This window comes from Pan paniscus, chromosome 11 (assembly GCF_029289425.2).
Source record: "Pan paniscus chromosome 11, NHGRI_mPanPan1-v2.0_pri, whole genome shotgun sequence".
Lineage (NCBI taxonomy): Eukaryota > Metazoa > Chordata > Mammalia > Primates > Hominidae > Pan > Pan paniscus.
In genome coordinates, this window is record NC_073260.2 from 58,273,575 (window position 1) to 58,300,786 (window position 27,212).

At 38.0% G+C, this 27,212-nt stretch overlaps 1 protein-coding gene across 6 annotated transcripts in view; it reads left to right on the forward strand.

Moving 5' to 3' along the window:
• The window catches only part of LOC117978859 (contactin-associated protein-like 3), a 239,003-nt gene that overhangs the window by 106,582 nt on the left and 105,209 nt on the right, over nt 1–27,212 (forward strand). For all 6 annotated transcript variants that reach the window (XM_055091859.2, XM_055091860.2, XM_055091856.2 and 3 more), the window contains exons 4-8: nt 2,472–2,619; nt 17,396–17,599; nt 18,249–18,433; nt 19,654–19,797; nt 24,135–24,396. In XM_055091859.2, coding sequence (XP_054947834.1) covers nt 2,472–2,619; nt 17,396–17,599; nt 18,249–18,433; nt 19,654–19,797; nt 24,135–24,396 — 943 coding nt within the window. The remainder of the gene's footprint in view (nt 1–2,471; nt 2,620–17,395; nt 17,600–18,248; nt 18,434–19,653; nt 19,798–24,134; nt 24,397–27,212) is intronic.

Below are 27,212 nucleotides of genomic sequence, written 5' to 3' on the forward strand. Positions count from 1 at the left end.
TCACATCACTCAGAAGTATATTTTCCAGAGTTTACACTTTGAAACAAATTGAGAAAGAAGTAACATTTGGCAGATAAAGGTGAAAAAATTCTGTTTTGGTAGCGTTCCTTTGAAAGGTTTTTATTGTATTGTTTTTACCGAGGTTTACAAAGTTTATTCAGGTACAGAAAAATATGATTTTAATTCTGCAACTGAATTTTAACATTGGAGTCAAAATGCTCATAGGATCTGATGTTCCTGTATTAGCTTGGCTGTATGTCTTAGATATTAAACCCAAATTAGAACCAAAATAAAAGGATGGATCAACCATCTCTACCAACCATGCCAACAATGACCAACCTGGGTCACAATCACAGCAGCCACCTCCACGCAGGTGGTGGGCTGATTGATTTCCAGGTGTTATCTCAATTAGTACTCTGGCCCTTCAAGATCAGTTTTACAGATGAAGAAACTGCAGCTTGCAGCAGAGAGTAGCAGGGTTTGAGGTGGTGGAGCTGGGATATGGTGGCTTCTTTTATATAGGTCAGCCTGGGCTGTCCAGACAGAAGGTTGTGAGTGCAGAGGTTGTGCAAATATTTACCTGAAGTTGGTATAGCGATTGTTAACTCAAAAAATGTCGATGTACATGACCCTTTAGTTGGAACAAGAGTGAAATGATTATCTCTGGCTGGGCATGGTGGCTTAATGACTGTAATCCTAGCATTTTGGGAGGCCCAGGTGGGCAAATTACTTGAGGCTGGGAGTTCGAAACCAGCCTGGCTAACATGGCAAAACCCCGTCTCTACTAAAAATACAAAAATTAGCCAGGTGTGGTGGCATGCTCTTGGAATGCCAGCTACTGGGCAGGCTGAGGCAGGAGAATTGCTTAAATCTGGGAGGCAGAGGTTGCAGTGAGTCTAGATCGCACCACTGCATTCCAGCCTGGAAGACAAAGTGAGACCCTGTCTCAGAAAAAAAAAAAAAAAAAAAAAAAAAAGGTGAAATGATTATCTTGGAATTGGCATGAATTAGCAATAGACGAACTGTTACCAAGTCTGACATCAACACTAGCATTTAAAATTGACCACATTCACTAAGGCATTTCCTATATTTTTATTTCCATGTGTTTATACCCAGGGACACCCATTGGTGGTTGGATATGAGGCAGGCTGATCTTTATTCTCTTTGTTTTGTTTTTAAGCCTGGTACATTCTTTTTTTTTTTTTGTGACGGAGTCTACCTCTGTCGCCCAGGCTGGAGTGCAGTGGCACGATCTCGGCTCACTGCAAGCTCCACCTCCCGGGTTCACACCATTCTTCTGCCTCAGCCTCCTGAGTAGCTGGGACTACAGGGGCCCACCACCATGCCCGGCTAATTTTTTTGTATTTTTAGTAGAGACGGGGTTTCACCGTGTTAGCCAGGATGATCTCGATCTCCTGACCTCGTGATCTGTCAGACTTGGCCTCCCAAAGTACTGGGATTACAGGCGTGAACCAACGCGCTGGCCCTAAGCCTGGCACATTCTTTAGTAAAGCAAAATAATTAGGCAGGAGTCATTCTTCATTCTTGGTTGAACTAACTGCTGGCCTGTTCCATACATAGATATTAACTATGTGCCCCAGTCATGTTAGGTGATAGCACTTCTAGTGCAAAAGAGCATTAACCCTTTCCTTGTTCTCACACATGCCATATTCTTAAAAATCTGAAAACAATGAAAAAATATCTAAAACAACTTTGTTTGCTTTGCACTCTGATCCTTCCCAATGTTCAGATAGCAAGATGGAGTGAAGAGTGAAAGCCCCTTTGCCCTGGAGCAGATAGTGGCAGTGTGCTCCTCTTGACACCCCCAGGAAGCAGGCCACAGGTGCATGGAGCTGTGTTCACTGTGAAGTGGATTCAGCCTGATAACATGGAATCAATGATGCCATTGAAATAAAAGCCAGATGTAATCCTGCCCACACTCTATGATAGCTGTCCTACCTCCAGAGTGTCCTTTCTTCTTCCTAGACTGTAGTTTTTCATTTATAAATTAAGGGTGTGGGGCTGGAATCATGTCTAGGTCCCTTCCAACTCTCTAATTGCAGATTCCAGGATTCTCACTGCAGAGCCTTTGCATGTTACCGTGGTGCTTGATTGCCCTGCCATGTGATGTGGCTTTTTGTGAGCATCTTTACCACTTGATTAGGGAGGAATCTGTGGGATAGCATTTTAGAAAAGTGAACTTCATAGAGGTTTCCATGTTTATAGTCATTTTAATGATGTGGATGAAATTTAAACTACCTTGTAAATAAAGAAAACGTAGACAATGGTGACGAATTCAGGGACTGGAGAGGTTGTCACATCCTTGTTAACCATTAGCAGTGTTTCCTTTAAAACAGCAGCTTTTTGCATATTAGCAAAGCGAGCATACATTGCTCATTGCCATGAGAGGTGACGGCATGAAGATGGTGCGTCTTGCAGATACATTGATCCCTTTCTCTGTTTTCTCCTAGGGTTTTCCAGGAAACACAAACGCAGACAGTGTGGTGCACTACAGACTCCAGCCTCCCTTTGAAGCCAGGTTCCTGCGCTTTCTCCCTTTAGCCTGGAACCCCAGGGGCAGGATTGGGATGCGGATCGAAGTGTACGGATGTGCATATAGTAAGTGGCCTTTATTCCCTGTGTGAAATCAAGGTCAGCATGAGATTCTGTCAAAGCCAAACTGTAAAAGCCAATGTCGGCATGAAATGTTGAGCTTGACTTTTTCTGTCTTTTTATATAGCTGGGCAAGCAGAACTGGTTTTTATTGAAACACTCTAGTGTCTCCCCATGGCAATATGGACTTTAGTTACTGTCTTTTATAGTTGAATTTAGTGGTGGACCTGAACTGAAACTTACCTGTCTTTAGATTCCCAGAGTTTAGCAAAGTACTTGCAATATGGTAGGCATCTGATGAAACGAATACAATTCAAACTAACAACAGATGATGCTGTTTTTCTGAAGCTGAGATGACACGCTGTCTGGGAAAACAGGAGCTGTACTGGGGGCAGGGTGTGATTTCTCGCAATCTCTTGGTTCTCTGTGTTTTTCTCTGCTAACGTCCTCTTTTGCACACCGTGCTGTCGCTTCACTTGATCTTCACTTGGTGGGAACCTGTGTTTAGTCAGCCTCTTTTCTCACCTATTCTTTGTTATAAAAGTGGAAAGGATGGGGCCGACATGAATATAACACAAACAAAAAGCCGGCCGTGAAATTATTTGGTGGTACTCAGTGACACAGTTGCCACTTGATGATCTAGAACATACTTGTATTCTTTCTTTACATTATCATAAAAATGTTTTAAATTATTGTCAAAATGGAATAAAATTTAAAAATACTCCTGTATAAAACTGGAGAACAAGTCAAAGAGCAGCCTGGATGGAAGTGTCTTAAGTGGCTTCAATTTGGGTCCGGCCGGATGTTCATATCACGCTATTTACACACAGTCACTCCCATTCTCTGCCTACTCACAGCTTTAGCCCTGCAGAATATTAATTTTCTAAAGCATGATAACAACGTCTGTCATTCATGCAGCATTTAATGTCTCAGATACTATTGTTTCCATTTTATTACATAACCCCTGTACAACCCAGTTCATTTCCTAACTCTCCTTGTTTGTTAGTGTTTACATTTCTACAGGGCTAAATATAATGATGTTCCATTACCAACGGTCTTTTTTCTTCCTGTTATTGTTCATCTCCTTCCATCCCTGTGTTTTCTGGGACCTATAACTGTGCTCTCTGTTTCAATGGCTAAGATGTCTGATATTTAGAATCTCTCTTTGATGCTGTGAAGTTACCTTCTCCTCTCATTACTCTGAAACAACTTCAGGTTTACTGACTTCAAAGTGGAACATGCTCTTTGATGGCGATTTGCCATTAGCTTGATGTTCCTTCATGAAGAAATATTACTCCAGTTCCTTGGGCTGGAGGTTGGTACCAGGAAGATCAAAGCCCCGTGCCTGATTCCAGGAAGGGCCGGTGGGCGGTGCAGCTGCCATGCAATCTGCTGGCACCGTTAACTTCTGTAAACACATGCTGTTGGCTGTAAGGGACTACTAGTAAAAAAACCCAAACATGCAGACAGATAATATGTGACCAGTGCTAACTAGCTAAAAGTAATTCTTTAGAACAAGTGGACATCTACATTGTCTTTTTTTCCTTAGAAGAATAATTTTTCAAGTATGGTGATTTTATTTTTGTTGTTGACAGTAATACAATCCTTTATGACTTATGTTAATAATGGTAGTTTCAGTATTTTCCTTTGTATTTCCACTGCCCTGCTTGTTTTCTAGAACATTGCTTATAATGACTTATAATATCCCTGCCACGCAGCATCTCTTCCCATTTATTTATTTATGTATTTATCAATTTATCTTTTTTTATTTTAAGAGGCAAGTTCTCATTATGTTGCCCAGGCTGGAGTGCAGTGGCTACAGGCACAATCCCACTGCTGATCAGCACAGGAGTCTTGACCTGCTTCATTTGGGAGCAGGGCTAGTTCGCTCTTCCTTAAGCAACCTGATGGTCCTCCGCTCGGAGAGATCACCATTTGATGCTAAAATTTGTTCAGACACCTGATCATCATAGTGCACCCCTGGGCTCCATCGATCCTCTACCTCAGCCTCCTGAGTAGCTGGGACTGCCCAGCCCTAGTGTTATTAGCTTTTCTACACTTCATTTACAGTAATAGATTCATTATTCCTTTAAACTGTGTGTGTTTTCACAGACTCCTGGCTTACTCTATGCATTTATTTCTATTTCCACTTCTAGCCTGGGGATAGGTTGTAGGTTCTCCCAGAGTTGCTGCTCAACTGCAGAATAAAGCCATGAGCACAGATGGCCTCGGGCCCTTCTTGACAGCTGTATTCTCCTGGTTTTCCATGCACCTTTGCATGCTACTCTTCTTGCCACTCCTTAAAGGCTAACATTATCCACAGATTGGTTCTAGGTCTTTTATCCTGCTCCCAAGCTCTCTCTGAGTCTTTTATCCACTTCCATGAGTTTTCAGTAGCATTTACACACTGTGTCTGATAACTTCCAAATACGTATCCGCAACCTACTCTGAGGAGTTCCAACCTCTGGTACCAACCTCTTTTCACTGGCCCTGTGAGCACTTAAAACTCAGTTGTCTATCTGCTCATTTTCCTTTGTTTTCCATCTTATAAAACGATACCAACAGCCACCTATTGACTGAAACCTGATTCTATCTCCTAAATGTTTTGAATTTCTTTCTCTTCCTCCAGTTTAGCCTAAATGAGCACCAGCCTCCTAAATCAGCTATTTGTCTCTGGTCTTGATCTTTCCAGTTTTTAGTCCACACAATAATCAGGATGATTCCTGGAAAAACATGCACATTCGATTGTTCAAACTCGATTGTTGAAACATGCTTAAAGCCACACCCAAGACACTAGGATTGTTTCCCAGAGGCCTTAGACAGAAAAATAAATTCCCTATGCTCTACTGCCTGTCCAGGCCTTTGAGGGCATCTCTCAAGAACAAAGGGGAACTCCCAGAATCTTAGGCCAGAACCCTGTGAGTCCTTGACGCATCTATCTCTCTTGCCCTCCATGTCCAGTGAGTCACGAAATTCTGTATTCTTCCCTCCAAATTACACCTTGCATGATTTCAGCTCTCTTTAGCTCTACTACCGACTTAATCTAAACTTGGTGTCCCACAGATTATGGAAATTGCCTTCCAAGTTTGGGTCATTCTGTCTCTGTTCATAGCTGACTACATTATATTCTCCACACTGCAACTCAAGTTACCTTTTAAAAATGCAGAACTGATACAATTACATCCCTGTTTAATACCATCAGTGGCTTTCCATTGTTCCTAAAATAACTTCCAGACTCCCAGCAAGGCCTGAAGGAGCTTGTCCTGAATAACTCTCCAGTGCCACCTCTTGCTGCCGTCACCTGCTACCTGTCCACTGTCAATTGTATCCAGCTTTTTACTGACTCAAAGCCTTTACGCCTGTGGTCTCCCCTGCTTGAAATGCTCCTTCCCTATGTTCTCGACTGGCTATTTACTCTTCCTCTTTTGGATCTTAGTTTAAATGATGCTTCCTAGGCCCTCACTCTACATTTGGTTTCTCATTATAAGTTCCCAGGAAGCCTATAGTATGACTTCATATGCTATAGTCACTTTTTATAATGTATCTGTATCTGTCTTATTAGAGGCCTAATTTCCTTTTTCCTCATTAGCCTTCAGGCTACACTAGGGTAAGGTACATTCATTGCTGTAACATCAGCACCTAATACAGAGCCAGGAACATACTAAGTGCACCATAGCTTTGCTTTGAGTGAATGAATGAATGAAGCAATTCAGAAAAAAAGTCTGACAGATGATAATAAAATCTGAATAATGAATCTAAATTTCAGATATTTATTTCTCTCTTATACTAGCCATCCAGGTAAGGCAGGTATCTTGGAGATTATATTGTTATAAAGTGTAGTATTAAAAATTATAATAACTCTAGTAAAAATAGCGAATATAAGATTTTACAGTTATGTTTCCATTCTTCCATCTGATATTTGATGCATCTTTATGTAGTAGAAAGGCAGTTATTAACACCCAGATGTTCCAAGTGAGCAATCTGAGAAGCCACACCAAGGGCCGGCAGTGCAGGAGCTACAAATAGTCACCAGAGACAGGGAGAGGACTCCAGTCCTCTGACTACCAATTCCATGTTCTTGATGGATAATAACTGCCGAGGTTTCATAAAGGATCATTATATTGATACTTGTTTTGATATATTGCTATATTGATTGATGGCGGCAGCTTCTTTTCTACTTTCAGAGAGACAGCATCAAGCTGCATTGTATTGTATATAAACATTTAGTTTTTGATTCTGTGCCTTCCTCCTTTTTATCATGCCAGCTTTAATTATCCTCAATTTCAGAGTTCTTTAAATCACTCCACTTTCTTTGATATTAATGCAAAAAATAGAACAGTCCTCTTCTTGTTGTTTTCTCAAGTGGTTAGTATCCTTTCCATCTCTTTAATTCCAAGTCCGCTAGTGCAGATTTTAAGGGCTTACATTCCACTCCATGCTAGTGTTTTAGTATTTTCATTAGATAACACTCAAACATGGCTTTTGTCTGATTCATGTTTCTGTTAAACTGAGATTGGGCTTCTATTCCTTTGTAAGTCACGACAATAATTCATGTAGAAAAAAGAAAATGGTTAGTATTCAAGGTTGACTTCTTAAATAACCAAGAAGAGCTTGGTTCACCACTTTTTTGGTCCCTTAGTGGTGGAAAATTTGGTGGGGGAGGGTGTCTGGGAGTGGTGGATTCTTTTTTAAAATTTTAATACTTGGAGCACAGCCCAGATAATTAACAGAATTCTAAAATGTTCTTTTCATGAAGATTTCTTTTATAATGTCCCAAGTGAAAATCATTCTTTATTACTCACAGGTAATTCTTTATTCATGCATTTTCTGTTACATTTTCTTATAACTTAGTCTTCAAATAGTTTTATATGTCATTCAGACTCTGTCTTACATAGCTATGCTATTACCAATCAGTCCTTTTCTTATTCATCATTCTAGCTTCACTTATAATTGGTTGAACCATATATTTGCCAGTTTTGTAGATCAAATACAGTTGAATATTAGCAGCTTCATCTGGATTAACTGAGTGCTGTACTGTTTTCTGTAGGAACAACAGACGGCAAGTGGAGGTTTCCGGTAAAACAAAACAAATAGAACAAATAGTGACTGGACAAAAGCAAATTTTATTTTCTCCCTTCCAAAATTTTACCTGTCCTTGATTAGAATTTGAGACATGGGAAATTTTCATAACTCCTGAGATGGTCCAAGTTTGTATTTCTTCATTGGTGTTCTAATGAAGTTAGAACTACCTACCTCTGTAAAGTTCCTTTGTTTTATCAGTTTTATATATACACGCTGTGCTAGTTTGCATCACTGGCACCAATTCTGCACCTGTTCCTTGCCAGTACCTGTGAGTGGCGTATGCTTCCTTGCCCCCTGATTTTTGAGCCAGCCAGTGACTTCCTTTGGCTAGTGGTAGGCAGAGTCAACTCTACAGTGTACCTACTGTCCTCCTTTGTGTCTACCAGTAATAAGCATGCCTGAACTATGAATTCCAGTAAAATGAAAAGAGACACATGCTTTACATATTTTGAAGCTGTTTCATTAAATGCATATAGATTGGGAATTGTTTTATCTCCCTTAAAGTTGATTTTTTGTAATTATGAAATATCCTTGTTTATTTCTAATAATGCCTCCTGCATGTAAGTCTGCATTCTCTGATGATAGTACTGTATAGCTATGCCGGATTTCTTCTGATTAATGTTTTCATGGAATAACTTTTTCCATTCTTTACTTTCAAACTTTTTGTCTTCATATGTAAGGACTCTTTCTTTATTATTTAAACCGAATCTGGAAATCATTGAGTTTTAGTTGGTGTATTTAGTCCACTTATATTAAATGTAATTACTGACATATGTGAAATTGTAGCTGACATGTTACTCTCTGTTTTATATTTGGTTCACTTGTTTTATACTCCTTTTTCTCTCCTCTTCTTTTGGGTTAATCAAGTTTAATTTTTCCAGTTTTTCCACTATTGTTTGCTGTTCTAATTTTGTTCCCCCAGGTACTTGAGCTACTACTTTTATCACTTTCCAAACAATACTAGGATGTAAGTACAACTTACGTTAGTTTAGTTAAACTCTTCCCACCATGTGTGCTATGTTGACACATTTTAGTTTCATACATACATGTGTATATGTGTACATATATTTTTAATCACAAAATTTAATATAATTTTGTTTGCAATCAGTATTCACTTGAATTTACTCACATATTTACTTTCTCTGCATTTTCATGCTCTTTCTGAATCAAATTCTTTCAGCTAGAAAGACTCCTTTTAATATTTGTCTTAGCCCAGTTCTACTGGTAATAAATTGTCATATAGCTTTTGTTTGCTTGAAAATTGTCTTTATTTTATGTGAACTTCTGAAGGCTGTTTCAGCTTGCTGGAGAATACGGTCTGTAGTTATTTTCTTTCGGCCTTTTAAAGATGGCATTCTATTGTTTTCATGATGTTTATTAAGAAATCAATAGGTAATTGATTTTTATCCTATAAGGGAAATGTGTATTTTTCTTCTGGTTACTTTTGAGAATTTATTCTTTGTCTTTGATTTTCAGCAGTTTTGCCTTGATGTGGCTATTTTAGTTTTCATTGAATTTGTCCTCTTTGGGTTTCACTAAATTTCTTTTTTCTATGCATTGATTATTAGATTGGGTAATTCTTCACTGTTACTTCTTCAAAATATTGCCTCTGTCTCGCATTTCCTTTCCTCCTTTCTGAGACTCCGATTACATCTGTCTGAGATGTTTGTATCTTATTTTCTTTCTTTGTCTCTCTCTTTCTCCCTCCTCCTGCTTCTCTCTCTCCCTCTCCTCTTTCATCTTTTCTTTCTATTTATGCTGCAGTCTAGACATTGTGTACTGCTTTATCTTCTATACTACTAATCAGATCTTCTGCTGTGACCAATCTGTTGTTCAATATGCCAGTGAGCTATTAATTTTAGTTATTGCGATTTTCAGTTTGGGAATTTCTGTTCATGTATCCTAGTGAAACTCCTTATCTTGCTCTCTATTTTCCTGGAAATATTAATTACAGTTATTTTAAAGATTTTTCGTTAACTTCAATATCTGGATCATCTCTTGATCTTTTCCATTGTCTGGTTTTTGTTTCCGTTTTGATGTCTGATAATTTTGGCTGAATTCTGGACATGTTGGACAGAAATTTGTAGAGGCTAGAGAAGACAAAGTGATCCCCCAGTGAATCCCCACCACAGCCTCTGATAGGCTTCTAGATTAGGCACAGATGTTAATTCAAATCAGCATTTAACTGACTCAGTGCAGCGTCTCAGTCCCCATGAGGCCTAGTTGATATCTTATATCTGGAGTACAATGCTTCACTAGTCCCAACTGAGATTTGAAGGCCTTTGCCAAAACATTTTTTGGAAAATCTCTGAATTCTGCCATCTGACTCCTAATTGTGATGAGTCTACAGAGACCCCTGCTTCGTGACCCAGCCTCATAGCTGTCCTGTCACTTTCTGCTTGGCCACCTTGTCTCTTGCCCATTGCTCCTTGGGAGTTGACCAGTGCTTCAAGGGTAAAAGCAGAAAGAGTGTTCTGAGCTTGTCTTCTAAGATCTTTACATTCTTGAGTCCTGGCAGTCATAGTAGATCTTTAAAACTTTCAAGAAGATTATTTAAACTTTACTTGGTACACATTTTCTACTTGTCCTTGGTAGGAAGTGTAGTCTTCTGAGTGTTTGCTTGTCATAACTGAAAATATAACTAACTGCATTTCTTTTAATGCCATGGGAAATGTATTGAAGAAAACAAAGTGTATATAATTTTTTCATATAATAATGTGTTTATAATACAATCTACTTAATATTTTGGAAAATTATTTTTCTGTAAAACACTGAAGTGCTAATTAAATTTCAATAAATATTTTTTAAAAATAAATAAAGCCGGTCACAGTGGCTCATGCCTGTAATCCCAGGACTTTAGGAGGCCAAGGCAGGCAGATTACTTGATTGCCCAGCCTGGGCAACACAGCAAAACTCCATCTCTACAAAAAATACAAAAATTATCTGGACATGGTGGTGTGTGCCTGTAGTCCCAGCTACTCAGTAGGCTGAGGTGTGAGGATCGCTTGATCCCAGTGAGGTCAAGGCTGCAGTGAGCCAAGATCATGCCACTGTACTCCAGCCTGCGTGGCAGAGTGAGACCCTGTCTCAAAAAAAATAAAAATTTGTAATAAAAAAGTAAAATAAATAGAAACTCAAAATAAGATGAAAAAGTAAATCCATGTCCATCAGAAATAAGTAAGTTGAAGAATTGGAATGTGAACCTACTCACAGAGGATTCCAGACTCTGTGCAATCAACTATCTTTACCAGGAAATGGGAGAAGGAGAAAAGAGAGAGGAAAGAAAAGAAATAGAGAGGAAAGATCATGCATGAAAATTAAAGATAGAGATCAAGGCCTTTACTGAGAATGCAGAACCAAGGCCTGTTTTCCCTAAGTTCCTCTTATTATGCCCAGAAGGAAAGAAAATATGTGAGTGAATAAAGGCAAATATTTCCTAGGAAAGCTTTGTGTATTCATCGATTGCAGGATTCAATATTCTTATCATCCTTCCCGAATTGATCTACAGAATCCCAATACATCTATTCTAACTTATTATTATATTAAAATGAATCATCACTAGTCTTTAGAGAAACAAAATCACAATGAGAAACCACTATACACCTAGCAGAAAGGCTAAAATTAAAAAGGGTGGAAACACCAAGTGTTTGGCAAAGATATGGAATTCTCATACATTGCTGGTGGGAAATGTGAAAATGATACTATCACTTTGGAAAACAATTTGGCATTCTTCTAAGCTAAATATACACTTAATATATAGCTCAGCAATTCCACTCCCATGTATTTACCCAGCAGAAATGAATGCATATGTCAACATAAAGATGTATGTGTGAATGTTCCTAGCAGCTTTATTTATAAGAGTTTAAACCTGGAAACAGTTCAAATGTCTATCAGCAGGTAAATGGATAAACAAGTTGTCAAACAGTTGAATACCCCAAGCAATAAGAAAGAACAGACTGTTGATATATGCAACAGCATGCATGTATCTCAAAAATGTTACACTTAGCAAGGAACTCAGACACAAAAGAACACATACACGATACAATTTTATGAAATTTTGGAACTGACAAAACTAATCTGTAGTTATGGAATGTAGATCATTGGTTTCCTGGGTCTGGGTCTGGGTCTCGGTGACAGTGTTGGGAGTTTGATGCAAATGGCAATTAGTGAGTTGATATGAAATTGCCTACACCTTGATTCTTTGGCAATAATGTAGGTATATATATTTGTTAAAACTCATTGAACTATAACCTTAAATTTATTGAATATAAATTATAACTCTATGAAAATGATATTCATGTTTCCATATTGGAATTGTGGGTTTTGTTGTTGTTTTTTTGAGAGGGAGTCTCTCTCTGTTGCCCAGGCTGGAGTGCAGTGGAGCAATCCTGGCTCACTGCAACCTCTGCCTCCTGGGTTCAAGCTATTCTCCCACCTCAGCCTCCTGAGTAGCTGAGATCACAGGCATGCACCACTACACCCAGCTGATTTTTTTGTATTTTTAGTAGAAATTTTACCATGTTGCCCAGGCTGGTCTTGAACTCCTGACCTCAAATGATCCGCCTGCCTTTGCCTCCTAAAGTGCTAGGATTACAGTGTGAGCCACTGTGCCTCACCCCATATTGGAATTAATATTCAATTTATTTAGAGAGTAAACCTCTGTAATTTGCCCATTATCCCTGATAAGTCATCCTGAAGCCTTCGTGTCATCACAGCTACCTAGTTAGCTTATTAAATATGCAAACCCCTGGGTCTCAACCACAGAAATCCTGATTCCTGGTCTGGTTGAGGCTCACGTTCTAAAGACTCCAAGTGGTCACTCCTAGTCAATCTGAGTGAAGGTGGTTGATAGAACACTTTAAGAAAATTTCTGTGGAATCATGTTTTTTTTTTCTTTTGTAAGACATCAGTGTTTGCACCCTATGGAATCTTGCTGTTTTCAAGCAATGTTTTCCTCTCAATGTTGATGTTTCCCCTGAAAAGGCAGTACAAGGTAGGATGGGGATGAGACATGCCTGTGCTTAGAATGACAGTGAGAAGTAGAAAAGTAGTAATGAGAAGCCAGATTTAAGAGTACATTCTGGGTGTGAAAAATGTGAAAGTAGGCCAGGCGGGGTGGCTTATACCTGTAATCCCAGCACTTTGTGAAGCTGAGGCGGGCAGATTGCTTGAGCCCAGGAATTCAAGACCAGCCTTGGCATCATAGTGAGACCCCCATCTCCAGAAAAAAAGTAAAAAATTAGCCAGGCATTGTAGTGCATGCCTATAATCCCAGCTACTTGGGAGGCTGAGGCTGGAGGATCACTTGAGCCCAGGAGTCCAAGGCTGCAGTGAGCTATGAAGGTACCACTGCACTACAGCATGGGCAACGGAGTGAGTCTCTGTTTCTAATAAAAGTAAAATGTGAAGGTAAAATATGGCGTAAGGAAATAAAGGAAATAGCAACTCAAAATTACTTATGTCTTAGCTTTTCAGAGACGTCATACTTTGCAGGAGTCTAATGCAGGTAGACTCCTTCCTTATCCTTTCTTAGAAGTCATTCTGGACCAGATGTCTGTTTACAGAAGCATCACTGTGAATGTGGCAGAAACAATCATATTTCAGGATTATATGTCCTCTTTTCCATACTGTGGGATCCTTAAAAGTAATTCATTGTCTTCTGCATTTTTATCTTTCACCTGCATATGGAAGGCTTTCAGTGAATATTAGCTGTATGAATGAGGACATAACACATTTTAGCAAAATTACTTCTGACACAGTTCTTCCTTGCATGACAAAGTTCTTTATCTGCAAGAATTCGTATTTTGGAACTTTGTGAACACATCTGTCCTTAGCTTTTCCGGTATTCTTTGAGGAAGTGTGACAAAAACATTATAATTGCACCAATAATCTTCAAGTATCATTTAAAAACTCTCGTGGTCCTCTAACACAAGAAAATGAGATAGATATATTAATACTTCTGAGTAAGATTTAGGTTACCAGTGATTGAAGTGAGTCAGCCCAGGAACAAGCTGGCTGGCAGAGAAGGAGCTGTGTAAGTGTGGATGAATGGTTGTAAATCTCTTTTTCCTGGTGGAAACTGAAGATTTCCTAGGTCCTTCAAAAATTAAATCTGCTATCATTTTAAGCTGTCTACTTTCCTATATATCCCCTATGTGCTATTTTAAACTCATTTCCACCTCTTTTTCTGCCCAGTGCCCTGACAATAATAATGAAGCAGTCGTTCACTGAAGGTACCCCATGTACCCAGCACTGTTGTAAAAGTACAAATACTAACTCATTTAACCCTCACAACGACCTTGTGAGAGAGGAGTGTATGTGTTCTCACTTCACTTATGAGTAGACTGAGGCAGAGAGAGGCTATGTAACTTATCCAGGATGGAGTCAGGATTCAAGCCCACGCAGTATATACTCTAGTGTACTAGAAAATGTGGCTCCTGATCTAATGGTGACAGACTAACGTGTCAGGGGTCCACATTGCTAATACTGATCGAGATTCAGCAATCAAAACTATAATCTTAATTAATAAAGCTAATAATTATAAACTAAATTCATATAAAATTAGAAAAGCACTTCCTGCTTTAAACCACAAGCTAAGTTTTCTTTATTCATTTTGGATAGCAAGGCTTTCATTCTGAAAACTTTGAAGAACGTTGGATTTTATCGTAAACATAATAAGTGACATTAATTTTCCAGTATCCCACTACATTTCCTATTTATATAATTGAATTTCATACAAAGGATTTTTTCCAACAGATTTCTGAGAAAAGATTATATTAAATGTGTTACTGGAATTATTTTATTTTAGTGTATTATTCAAATATATATTGTAGGGGAATATTTGCATTGATTATGGCTAGGTAGAACTGTTTTTTTCTTGAAATGGGGTCTTGCTGTGTTGCCCAGGCTGGGGTGCAGTGACACAAGCACTGCTCACTGCAGCCTCCACCTCCCGAGCTCAAGCAATCCTCCCACCTCCCCCTTCCAAGTAGCTGGGAATATAAGCAAGTGCGACCAGTCTTGCCATGCTGCCCAGGCTGGTCTCGAACTCTTGGGCCCAAGTGATCTGCCCGCGTCAGCCTCCCAAAGGGCTGGGATTACAAGCATGAGCCACTGCACCTGACCAGCTGGGAGAACTTTTCTTTGCTCTTGCAAGTGTTTTAAAATGCTAAAAGTATGACTTTTGTGGACAAGTGAGAAGAGAGTTTACCTTTTAGCATTACTTCTAAAGACCAAGACTTGAAATTTTGCTTCTCCAGTGGGAGGATCTTATTCAAGAGGGACTACATGGGAGTTGTCCCTCTCCAGTGCTGATCTTGGTGGGCTCATTACTGTTGACTTATTGAACTCAATGCTTTCCATCCCAAACATCATTTTTTGTTTCATATTTTTATGTATTGACTTCATAAATCATAGAATATTTTATGATTTTTAGAAAGTTTGGATTTACAATTCATTAATCTGCTTTTATTTTAAAATATGCATAATGAGCTATAAGTATATTCTTAAATTTCTAGATACAAGCACTAGCGATTACAATAAAGAAAAAATCAAGGTATTAGCTAAAGAACAAAAGAGTTTCAAGGTCATTGCTTTATGTCTCTTTTACTTGATAAGTTTTTTACTATTCTGTTTGCCTGAGGGAAACATTCCAGGAACTGTACTTCACATGCCTTAGAAGATCAATACTGCTGTTGGAGAGTAATAGTAAACATAGAATGAGAAAAAGAAATGTATAGGTTGCAATAATCCAGAAAAAACCTTTTCGGGAAGAAAACTTTGTTAGTCAACTAAAAAAAAAAATAGCTCAAATATTAGCATTTTCTTTAAGCAACAAATAAAGACATGATTATAAGTATAAGGGCAGTGCTAAAAATGTGAAAGTCTGTAGTCAATCTTTTTCAAGTTTCCCTTAGTTCATGGCCAGGGAATAATAATCTTAGATGTCTTCATTTACATTTGACAGAGAGTTTTGTTTTTATCATGAACACATAATAAGTTATGTAACAAGGAATAATTGTTTAATTTACACATATTTTACTCAGAATGTGTTTATTCATCATGCACTTGATACATTAATTCCTTGTAAGTACATTAACCCAATGTGAGAAAATCAAACTTCTAAATTTTAAAATGATACATAAAATGGAGAACTTTTGAAGTGCAGTTTATTATATGTATTTCAGATACTGTGAATGAAATAGATAGCCATGCAAAAAGTACTAGTAATATTTTTGTGAAATTAAATATAATTAAACAATGCCATCTTATTGGCTTGAATGACATCAGCTCGTCAGCTTCAAATAGTTTCATATTTCACTAGGTTTTCATGCATCTTCATTTATTAAATAAATATATTTTTCAAAGGACAATTGCTTATTTTTCTTTTTACTTTTAAAAAGAAGAGATTTTCTGGGTAATATTAATTTCTTCATGTGATTTTGACAAATATTATCAAATATTATTTTATATTACTGATAAAATGAAACAACTTGTTTTTTGATGAGCTGAACATATGTGACATTTATAGTGAATTTATAAGACCCTGACAGAGTGCTGAGAGAGTGTGGCAGCATTGGAGTTCTGACAAGCTACAGCAGGAAGAACCAAAACAGAGGTGTTAAGGCCATGCTCTCTCAACAAAGCATCCAAGAAAACAAAACCTCTGTGCCTTTGTCAGTCAGGGCTCTCCAGAGAAACAGAACCAATAGGATGTCTGTGTGCCTGTGTGTGTGTGTGTGTGTGTGTGTGTGTGTGTGTGTGTGTGTGTGTAGAGAGAGAGAGAGAGTTTTAAGGAATTGGCTTACCTGATTGTAAGGACTGGCAAGTCCTAGGTAAGAGGTGATATTGCAGCTGGAGTCCAGAGGTTGTCTGGAGGCAAAATTCCTTCTTTCCTAGAGAACTTCAGTTTTCTTTCTTTCTCTTACAGCCTTCAACTGATTGGATGAGGCCCACCCATGTTATAGAGTTTAACCTGCTTTACTCAATGTTTACTGATTTAATATTGATTACCTCTAAAAAATACCTGCACTGCAACATCAAGACTAGTGTTTGACCAAAAGCTGTTTACCATGGCCTAGCCAAGTTGACACATTGCAGTGCCCATTAGCAGTACCATTAGCCGAGGGTTGAGAAAAATATTACATGTCAGCTCATTTAAAATACATTTATTACATGTCTAAAGCAGTATTTAATAAGTATGATATGTGTTTCTGTATCTTTACAGACAAAATCTTTAGTAAAGTAGGTAGATGTGTAAGAATCAAGAGAAGCCAAAGCTACTGGGAATGAACAAAGGTATTTAAATTGAGTGACACTGATATTTAATATAAGAATGACCTTAAAATAAATAATTTATGTAGTGAAATATGACTTCTTTCCTGATTGTTTTTAATCAAACAGAATGAGAAGAAATGGGCTGCTCTAAAGATAAGAGCCATTGGGAGTAGATTAATAAAAGCATTTCTAGATGATGAAGTTTGAGAAAATGTTAGAAAAATCTAACAGTGGGTATTACATATATCAACTCATGATGCCACCAGAAAATATATTATTGTCAGTTGTTTCCTTCAGTGAATGGCTTAGAAATACAATGTGTGTCTATGTGTGTGTGGTGTGGCATATGGATGCACACATTTTCAATGTGCTACTGTATGGCATATTTATATTTAGAATTGCTTTTTAATATCTTCTTTCCTAGAATCTGAGGTGGTTTATTTTGATGGACAAAGTGCTCTGCTGTATACACTTGATAAAAAACCTTTAAAACCAATAAGAGATGTTATTTCTTTGAAATTTAAAGCCATGCAGAGCAATGGAATTCTACTTCACAGAGAAGGACAACATGGAAATCACATTACTCTGGAATTAATTAAAGGAAAGCTTGTCTTTTTTCTTAATTCAGGTAAAAAAATACTTGAACTTTATACCAGTAGTTAAAAAAAATCTGTTTACATTTGTTGGTACTCAGTCTTTTCACAGTTAGATAAAATGACCATATAATTCATCATCTAAACCAGAACACCTTTAAGAAATAAAAAATACACAAGTGATAGTTACTCTGGGACAGTAAGTGCAAAGTAGAACTGCAATGAACAAATGTAAATGAAAGTTTAAGAGCATTACTACCAGATGCATGCAATACATATCCTAAGTATGATTTCTGTAAACAGCATATATTTTGACAAACTGTGCAAGATCACCATATGTGTGTATAATATATATGTAATATATGATTATCCATATCATAAAGACAATACATCATTATAAAATTATGAGATAATGCTGATAATGAGGTTCTAAGAAAGAAAATATTTGCAATGTAAATCCAAATGCCATGAGTAATAGAAAAAATACTAAGAAAAATTTCAACAAAGTGTAGAATTGAACTTAAAAAAAATTAAAACAGGGTAAGGTTATTGTGTTCAAGATAGGGAGAAAGTGAGAAAACAACTCTGTAAGATGGAAAGTTGGATGCAAACTGTGATGCTCAACTAAAAAAGGGAAGCTGTGATTTTGAACAGAAATAACTGTTTTTTTCCTTCTCCTTTAAGGCAATGCTAAGCTGCCTTCCACTATTGCTCCTGTGACCCTCACCCTGGGCAGCCTGCTGGACGACCAGCACTGGCATTCAGTCCTCATCGAGCTCCTCGACACGCAGGTCAACTTCACCGTGGACAAACACACTCATCATTTCCAAGCAAAGGGAGATTCCAGTTACTTGGATCTTAATTTTGAGGTTATTATAGATATATAGTTTAAATTAAATATAACCTGAAAAATAAGGTAGCTGCATAGAGAAATGCCATTTTATAGTAATTCATAACTAAGTTGACTAATAGTAATAGGTATGTCTGTCCCGGTACTATGAAACTGTTTCTGCCTTCTAATAGGTCAGTTTATTATAATAGATCATCTTTTCCACCTTGAAAAGAAGTAAACAGTCAGTGTTAGGTTTAGGAAATCCACAAATGCAGAAATACCAAGGTAGCAAGCATTGTTATTAAATGTACTCATTTGAATATATTTCATTTGAAATTTCATCTGGTATATTACACTTGTTGTTTGACTATGCAGATTCCTGGGGGATTTTTTTTCTTGTCTTGGTGCAATCCTAACCAACATAGCATTATTTAGGATCACTTTGAGAAGTTAACAAGATAAACACCAATAGATTTATTAAATAACAAGAAAGTCAGATGCTCACATATGAATAATATCCTGATATTTTTTAAGTCATTAATGCTTTTTGCAACCCATTGCCCATATGTATCTAAGCTACACTGTTAAATAGCATCTATTCTTCCAGTCCTTCACAGGACACCTTAAAGTGTATGAAGGATCAGAACAAACCAGAAAAACTGTGATATTTACTGGCATAAGTGGCTTTGGCATATAATATTAAACTGAAGATCCTAGTCCTATACTGGATTATTCAGTTTTATTACTTTAATTTAACCATGTAATAGCAAAAGATAATATCTAATGCAGAGGTTGGCAAACTATGGGCATCAGGCCAAGTTTGGACATTTTTTAATTAAAAAAATACAAAGCCTGTTTTTGTTCAAAAGAGAAGGTTTTATTGGAACATATTCTCTTTCTTTATGTGTTGTCCGTGGCCACATTGGTACTTCGTGTCAGAGTTGAGTGCTGCAAAAGAGATCATATGACCCACAAAGGGTAAATTTAACTACATGGCTGAAAATTTCAACGTGGCAGAAAATGTGTGTTGACTTCTTCCTTTTAAGTTTGTTCAAAACTGTGTGGTGCCAGAAGTAAAGGTATTAACAGCTGCCATTATGATAGAACACTTCATTTGGAATAAGCAAGCATGCAAATATAAGATAATGGGAATGGATTTGTGACAATTAGTACTAGACCTATTAATTATAAATGCTTTAAACATGTACCATCAGAAAATCACTAAACAATGTTATTTATGTCATTTTTCTTTCTAAGATCAGCTTTGGGGGAATTTCGACACCCGGAAGATCGCGGGCATTCACACGTAAAAGCTTTCATGGGTGTTTAGAAAATCTTTATTATAATGGAGTGGATGTTACCGAATTAGCCAAGAAACACAAACCACAGATCCTCATGATGGTAAGGAAGCCTAATGGGAAGGAAAGAAAAAAGGACATTTTATTTTTTGCATTTAAAAATTATTCATATGAAGTCTCCATTTCATCTAATATTTTAAGAATCAGTTCTTACTTTAACAGCTGCCCATGTAATATAGTAATTTAGTTTTATTTATTTATTTATTTTTTGAGACAGAGTCTCCCTCTTGTCTCCCAGGTTGGAGTGCAGCGGCGCAATCTCAGCTTACTGGAGCTTACGCCTCCCAGGTTCAAGCAATTCTCCTGCCTCAGCCTCCTGAGTAGCTGGGATTACAGGCGCCCGCCACCATGCCCAGCTAATTTTTGTACTTTTAGTAGAGACGGGGTTTCGCCATGTTGGCCAGGCTAGTCTCGAATTCCTGGCCTCAGGTGATCTGCCTGCCTCGGCCTCCCAAAGTGCTGGGATTACAGGTGTGAGCCACCGGGCCTGGCCAATTTTTTTTTTTTTTTTTTTTTTTGAGACGGAGTCTCACTCTGTCGCCCAGACTGGAGTGCTATGGCACGATCTTGGCTCACTGCAAGCTCTGCCTCCTGGGTTCACGCCATTCTCCCGCCTCAGCCTCCCGAGTACCTGGGACTACAGGTGCCCACCACCATGCCCGGCTTTTTGTATTTTTAGTAGAGACGGGGTTTCACCATGTTAGCCAGGATGGTCTCGATTTCCCAACCTCGTGATCTGCCCACCTTGGCCTCCCAAAGTGCTAGGACCACAGGCGCACTTTTTTTGTTTTTGTTTTTGTTTTTGTTTTGAGATGCAGTCTTGCTCTGTTGCTCAGGCTGGAGTGCAGCGGTACAGTCTTGGCTCACTGCAACCTCTGCCTCCTGGGTTCAAGCCATTCTCCTGCCTCAGCCTCCCGAGTAGCTGGGACTACAGGTGTGTGCCACCACACCCAGCTAATTTTTTTTAGTACAGACAGGGTTTTGCCACATTGGCCAGGCTGGTCTCAAACTCCTGACCTCAGACGATACACTCGCCTCGGCCTCCCAAAATGCTGGGATTACAGGCATGAGCCACCTTACCCAGCCTAATATAGTAATTTTTATTATGCATAAAAAGTTATAAAGTAAATATGCCTCATAGGACATCATTGTTTCATTTTTATATGAAATAAAGTAACTTTCTATTTTTACATGGAAATCAGAATTCATATGTCTCACGTGTTTTTGGTGTTGTTATCCACAGGAGACCAATCATTTTGCAATGGCAGTCCCTAATGATCTATTCCCTAATCAACTGGAAATACTTCCAAATCAGTTAATAAACTTCTTTCAATGTTTAAAGTTTGAAATATCTAAGTTGGGGTTAAAGGGAAAGCTCATGTTTAGTTGTCAGTGTATCTCAGCAGCACATCATGGGAATATTTATTTGTATTGTTGGAAACATGTTTTCTTTCCTGTTATGTGCTGGAGGAGTTGGCTCATGGGTTGCAGGACCAAAACCTGAAAATATCTCTGACTGTGTGTCACCGGACCACACAATGAATACATCACTTAGGTTAGCATGAGAAAAAGGGAAAAACAGCTGTGAAGCCCATGAACTTTCCAAGAAGGTAAAGGAGAAAAAAAAAAAAAAAGTTGGATTTGAAGTCTAAGTTTTACTATGAACAGCACCCTGCTGAGATCATAAAAATGAAAAATACCATCAAGATACATGAAAAAGGAAACACCAAAGGGAAGAGTGATAACAAGGCTCCACAGAGCGCAGTTTCCTTTGACAAGATGAAAAAGAAATGAAAAGAGGAAGGAGATAAATGGAACAGCCCTCTACCTAAAGTTTCTGTCCATGGAGAAACTGACATTTAAGTGCTGCTCAACAGGAAAAAGAAAAAAGACCTGGTTATTGAAGTTGGCTTTGTTGGAGATGCGTTACTCAGATACAGATACAAAGATGGGTTTGGCCAATGGGCATCCATGTCAAGAAGCCTGACCTAACACGTTCTGAATATTAAGCTACCTTTTATCTGCCAGTCCTTGGTGTTCAGAAGAATCCCTCCTCCTCACCCTAACTTCTATGGGGCTATTTCCAAAGACACTGTCATTGAAGTGAGGAAGAGTGAGTTGGGCCTTATGACACAAAGAGACAAGACTATTTGAGGACAATAGACACAGGTTTTCATATACATTCCATGTTATTCTGAATTACTGATGGGTTCACTGATGGAATTATTGAGTATAGCCAATAAGGAGAACCACAGTTAAGCTGGTATCTCTGGGTTCTGGATATCATCCTCAAGAAAACTATTTACTAATTACATTGAATGAGGTTATTAAAATGTGTAAGTTTCACACAAAAACAAAAAGACAATTCATTCCAAATTGTGCATATGGATATATAATGTTAATTATGGGAATTCCATTTTAAGAATTACTACAATTCTATGTGTTCTGTATAAAAACAGGCAAATAGTTGTTCCAATATATAAAAGGAAAACATTTAAAAATGCATTTTGTTGGGAAAATCAGTTGCCAGAATTCATTCAGTCAACTAACAAGCACTCCTCTGTGGCAAGAAGCCCTGCTTCTCTGTTGTAGCAGGCAGCTACCCACCTAAATGATGAGGTCAAGAAATATACAGCTGATAAAAAGATAAAAAATATGTAATAGTCCAGTGATTACATGTGTACTACGGATCAGCGCCAATTACTTGTAAGCTTTTGGTATTTAGTTCGTTACAGCAAATGTTTTCTTTTTTAAATTTTCTTCTGCAAATGTTTTCTTGTCATGAAAACTGTTTCCCATTTAGCAGAATTACAAAAATAGTCAAGAAGAAATGTTCTGATTGATGTATACAGTTAGAATGTGTATTAAAGATTATTATAAAATGATAACTGAATTATATCCATTTCTAAAGTATGTTGGGACAAAATTTTTTTAAAATGTGATTCTGTTTTGAAAATTGTTTTACCACTGGATCAGTGTGGTTCTTAAACTTGGCTTTATCTTGGAGTCACCAGAGGAGATTCAAAAGATACCTTTACCTGGCTCCACCTCCAGAGATCGGGATTTTAATTGGTCTGTATCTGGATTTTAAGAGCCCTTCTGGTGATTCGACTGTTTAGCTAGGTTTGAGAGCCACTACCCTAGATGATCTGTCCTGCTCCAGTAACATTCTTTTTCTAAAATCATTTATAGTATATTAGAAATAAATCCATGGAAATTCCAAGTAAAATCAGAATTACTGGGGTTTTTCTCTGGAACTGAAATTCCTATGTGTGAATAATGCCCAAGAATTGCTTATTCCTTTCACCAGCCAAACAAAGCAAAACAAACAAACAAACAAAAACCATTTAAAAACCTAGTAAGATGTTGACTTACCAGATATTAAAGCATACTAAAAGCTTCTATACTAGAATCAGTATGGTAGTGGATAGGAACAGAGAAGTCAGTAGAACAGTCAAGATCTCAGAAAGATCCCAGTTTATGTGCAAAGTTGTTAGTAACAAGGAATGTGGCTCAATTCAGTGGAACAGGGATGAATTATTTCTGAAATTCTGCCGGAACAAACAAGTGTCCATAAGGCAGAAAATAAGCATGATCACTATCTTATACACACTAAGAATATGTAAATTAAAGAGGATGAGAAACAAACAACAATCTTAAAGAAAATCTATGAGGTTGTATGTAGGACCTAGGGTAGTATGAAACTTTCTTAACAAAGATTGGAAACTCAGAAGCTGTAAAATACAATATAGACATAATTGACTATATAAAAACATCAATGTTTTCATGCTAAAAATACTATATTCAAACATTGTATATAACTATTAGATCTGAAAACCATTTGAAAGGCTGTCAAATATAACTTTCCAACAGCTAAAAATATGACCCATACAAATATCAAATAAGCATGTGTCAAAGATTTAGTCAATTCATTAATGAGGGAACCAGTAAAATAGTAAGCTGGTTCAAAAGAGATTTTGAGGATTGTGTAGAGAAGACCAGATGTTGCTCAGGAGAAAGACTGAGTATGAAAATGTCCTGTTATTTGCTGTATCCTCAGGGCTAGCACAGGGCCTGGAAAATAGCTGGCATAGATTAAACTCCTGTTGAACTAAAATTATATTGACACTCCTTTACTAATGCTGAGAAGTAGAGAAGTGGAGAATTTCTCACACACACACAGAAAGCCACATGGATGTCTGCCCAATTATAATAATACTTACATTGAAAGAGAAGATAAATGTCATAGATTTCAGCTTTAGCAGGCAGACTAATCCTGGATTGATAAAAAGCCTTGTACGTCTTCGTAAAATCTGGCTTTAATTAGATAGAAGCACCACCTGTAAGGCTGCTCAATGTGCTCTTTTGTTTTATTTATAGGGAAATGTGTCCTTCTCATGTCCACAGCCACAGACTGTCCCTGTGACTTTTCTGAGCTCCAGGAGTTATCTGGCTCTGCCAGGCAACTCTGGGGAGGACAAAGTGTCTGTCACTTTTCAATTTCGAACGTGGAACAGAGCAGGACATTTGCTTTTCGGCGAACTTCGACGTGGTTCAGGGAGTTTCGTCCTCTTTCTTAAGGATGGCAAGCTCAAACTGAGTCTCTTCCAGCCGGGACAGTCACCAAGGAATGTCACAGCAGGTAAGAGTTGTATTCCCATAAACCTGACATATCCACACGGAAATCATTTGGTAATTAGTGAGTGAGTGAGGCAGTGAGATGCTCCATGCCCCCACTAGAGGAACAGATTGCTGCTTCCTTTTAGACTGTTCTGTGTGGTACACCCCGCTGCCTCTAAAGTGTTCTTTTGACCAAAATGACTATATATGAGAAATATGAAATGCATATTTCTGCAGACGTACCTTCCCATATACAAGGAATACCCTTGAGCTCCATTTCCTGACAAACATATACCAGCCTCCATCCCAAAGAACTAGGGTCAGGACCTCTTGGAACAGACAATACCTAGAGGCACATTCCTCTCCTGTCCTCCTTCTCCTTTCCCTTCTCCGCCCCGCCGCTCAGGGTCTGTGCACAAATATTCTATACACAGTAGGCAATTGATAACTATCACTTTACAGGGAAAGATGCCCGGCAAATACCAAGAGTTCTTATTCTTCTGTTGATGGCTGATTCGTTTTCTGGGATAGCCGGGCACCCTGGAAGAATCTCAGCTCCTCCACTTACTGCCCTTCTGAAATGTAAATCATGAAGCCTCCTAAGCCTCAGCTGTTTTCACTTGTGAAGTGGTAAACCTCAGATCTCCTTTGCAGGGAGAACAATAGGAAGTCTGATTTTATTAGCACAATGCCCACCCTACACACAGGCCCTCACATCCCCACTCCCCATCAGGGCCTGTTTTTGTTGGGCAAATGCTAGGTTAGGGGCTCAAATCCCATGAAGCCAGACTGAGTTACAATAGATGGGAACTAATCTCACATGCAGTCAGATGTGGGCAAGTTTGTTAACTACAGAGCTGCTGGATTTTGATGATTGGATTTGCAGATGGGAGGAGCACTGGGTCCTAAATTGACATTGTGCCTAAATTGGCATCGGAACTAAATGCGGGCTTTAAAAAAAAAAAGCGTAATCTGAAAAAGAAAAAGGCACAGACGAAGAGGCTGACTTCTGCTTGAGACCAGGGGGTTATCATACTCAAAAAAAGATTCCTTTTGGCTGTAAGAGGCACACGTGACTATACTGCTATTAAATGTTGTGGTATGAAAGCACGATTTCAAGACCCGTGAAGAAATTCGGAGGGCGGGGCCTTATCTCAGTACTTCTGGAACAATCAGGCAAGTCCTGGGTGTTAGAATCTGTGTCCACCTCACACAGGTGTTTCAGGGGAGATAAAACAGATATTCAGAGGAGACGTATATTTTTTATCTTTTAGAAATGCAAACCTAGTTTCCATTTCCTCACGAATAACATTTTTTCCAAGAAAGGTTAAAATCGTGACCCACACACAGATACAGAATGAACACATGTCAGAGATTTTCTTTAACTCATTGATGAGAGAACCAGTGTTGGGGAAATAAGTAAAGATAAAATTGCCCACCAACATAGTGAATCAGTTTCACAAGGTAGAAATGAAATAGTCTTATTATGGAATAAGTATTAAGCCAGACTGTGATGTACATTTCAGGCAATCGCTAATGTGATTGCAAAGATAAAGAAATTTCATCCATTTATATAGCCAGGCTGATACAACCCATTACATACATGTTCTAAAGATAAAGGACAACTTGTCCTCAAGTAAGAGGACTTGACAGCGCCGTTTGCTACACAGCCCATCTTACATTCACCTGGTGATTGGGGAGGCACACTCCTTTATGCAAAGGAAAACTAAACTCCATGTCTCTTTGACAAGTGGGTAGTTGCAACTTGGAGCCAGGCACCTACATTAAACTCCCACGGAGACAAGGAGATAGGAGCACTGCCTTTCTTGATGTTTACATTTCAAAGAAATGTCTCCAAGGTCCTCAAGAAAAACACTCCTGGAAACAAGAAAGAGGCTAAAGAAGATTTTGTTTGTTTGTTTGTTTGTTTTAAGATTTTAAAGATGTACAATTACAAGTTTTCTGAAAGAAATGCTCTAAGCAAAAAAAGTGAATGAAAGTGTGTATCCCTTTTAGCACTAAGAAAGCTTTTGTTTGTTTTGGTTTGTGTTTACCCTTACACCAGTAAGGCCTGTTTAAAGAAGTACCACACATTTATAGTCAGAAAAGAGATGTCGACTAGCTAAACTTTTCAATATCCAAAGGGAAAGGCAAATCCCTTCCCTGTACACACTTTGCATCTCTATGGACAAGCATTATTTGCATTATTATCAATGTTCTGCAAGTTAACTTCTGTCACTACACAGCTGTAAAGTAACTAGTCCAAGATGATGGTTTACAATCCCGTAATATCAGCTGATCTTTCCATTGAAAAGATACCCAGTAATCTCCTTTGCCCATTTCAAAGACTGCCCTCAATTTTTTTCCTACAGTAGTTGGTTCAGTTTTACTGCTGATGAGTTGCATATATTCTGGATTCAATGAAGTGCTGAACAAGCACTTCATCCAGTTCTGGGTTGCACAATAACTAGAAATAAATATAATTAAAGTTCTTAAATCTCATCAGGATTTTGCTTTAGCTCATGGCTTTGTGAGTGTGATATTTTGCCTCTGCAGTTAAAATGTTGTAGTTGTTAACAAGAGATCATCTTCATATCAAATATGTTTAAATAACATCTATGTTGTGGGCAATTAATTTAGTAACTTCTCATTGAAATATTTACAGATTCTACTGTATCTGATTTTCTTGTGCATAAACTATGGCCAAAGGCCAAATACAACCTAATAGAAAACAAAAAGAAAACAAATGTGGATGATAGACATGAAAACAGTTATACAAAGATCTGCTTTTATTTGTCAAAAGATATTCTTAAAGAGGGCACTTTTTGCAGTTATAAA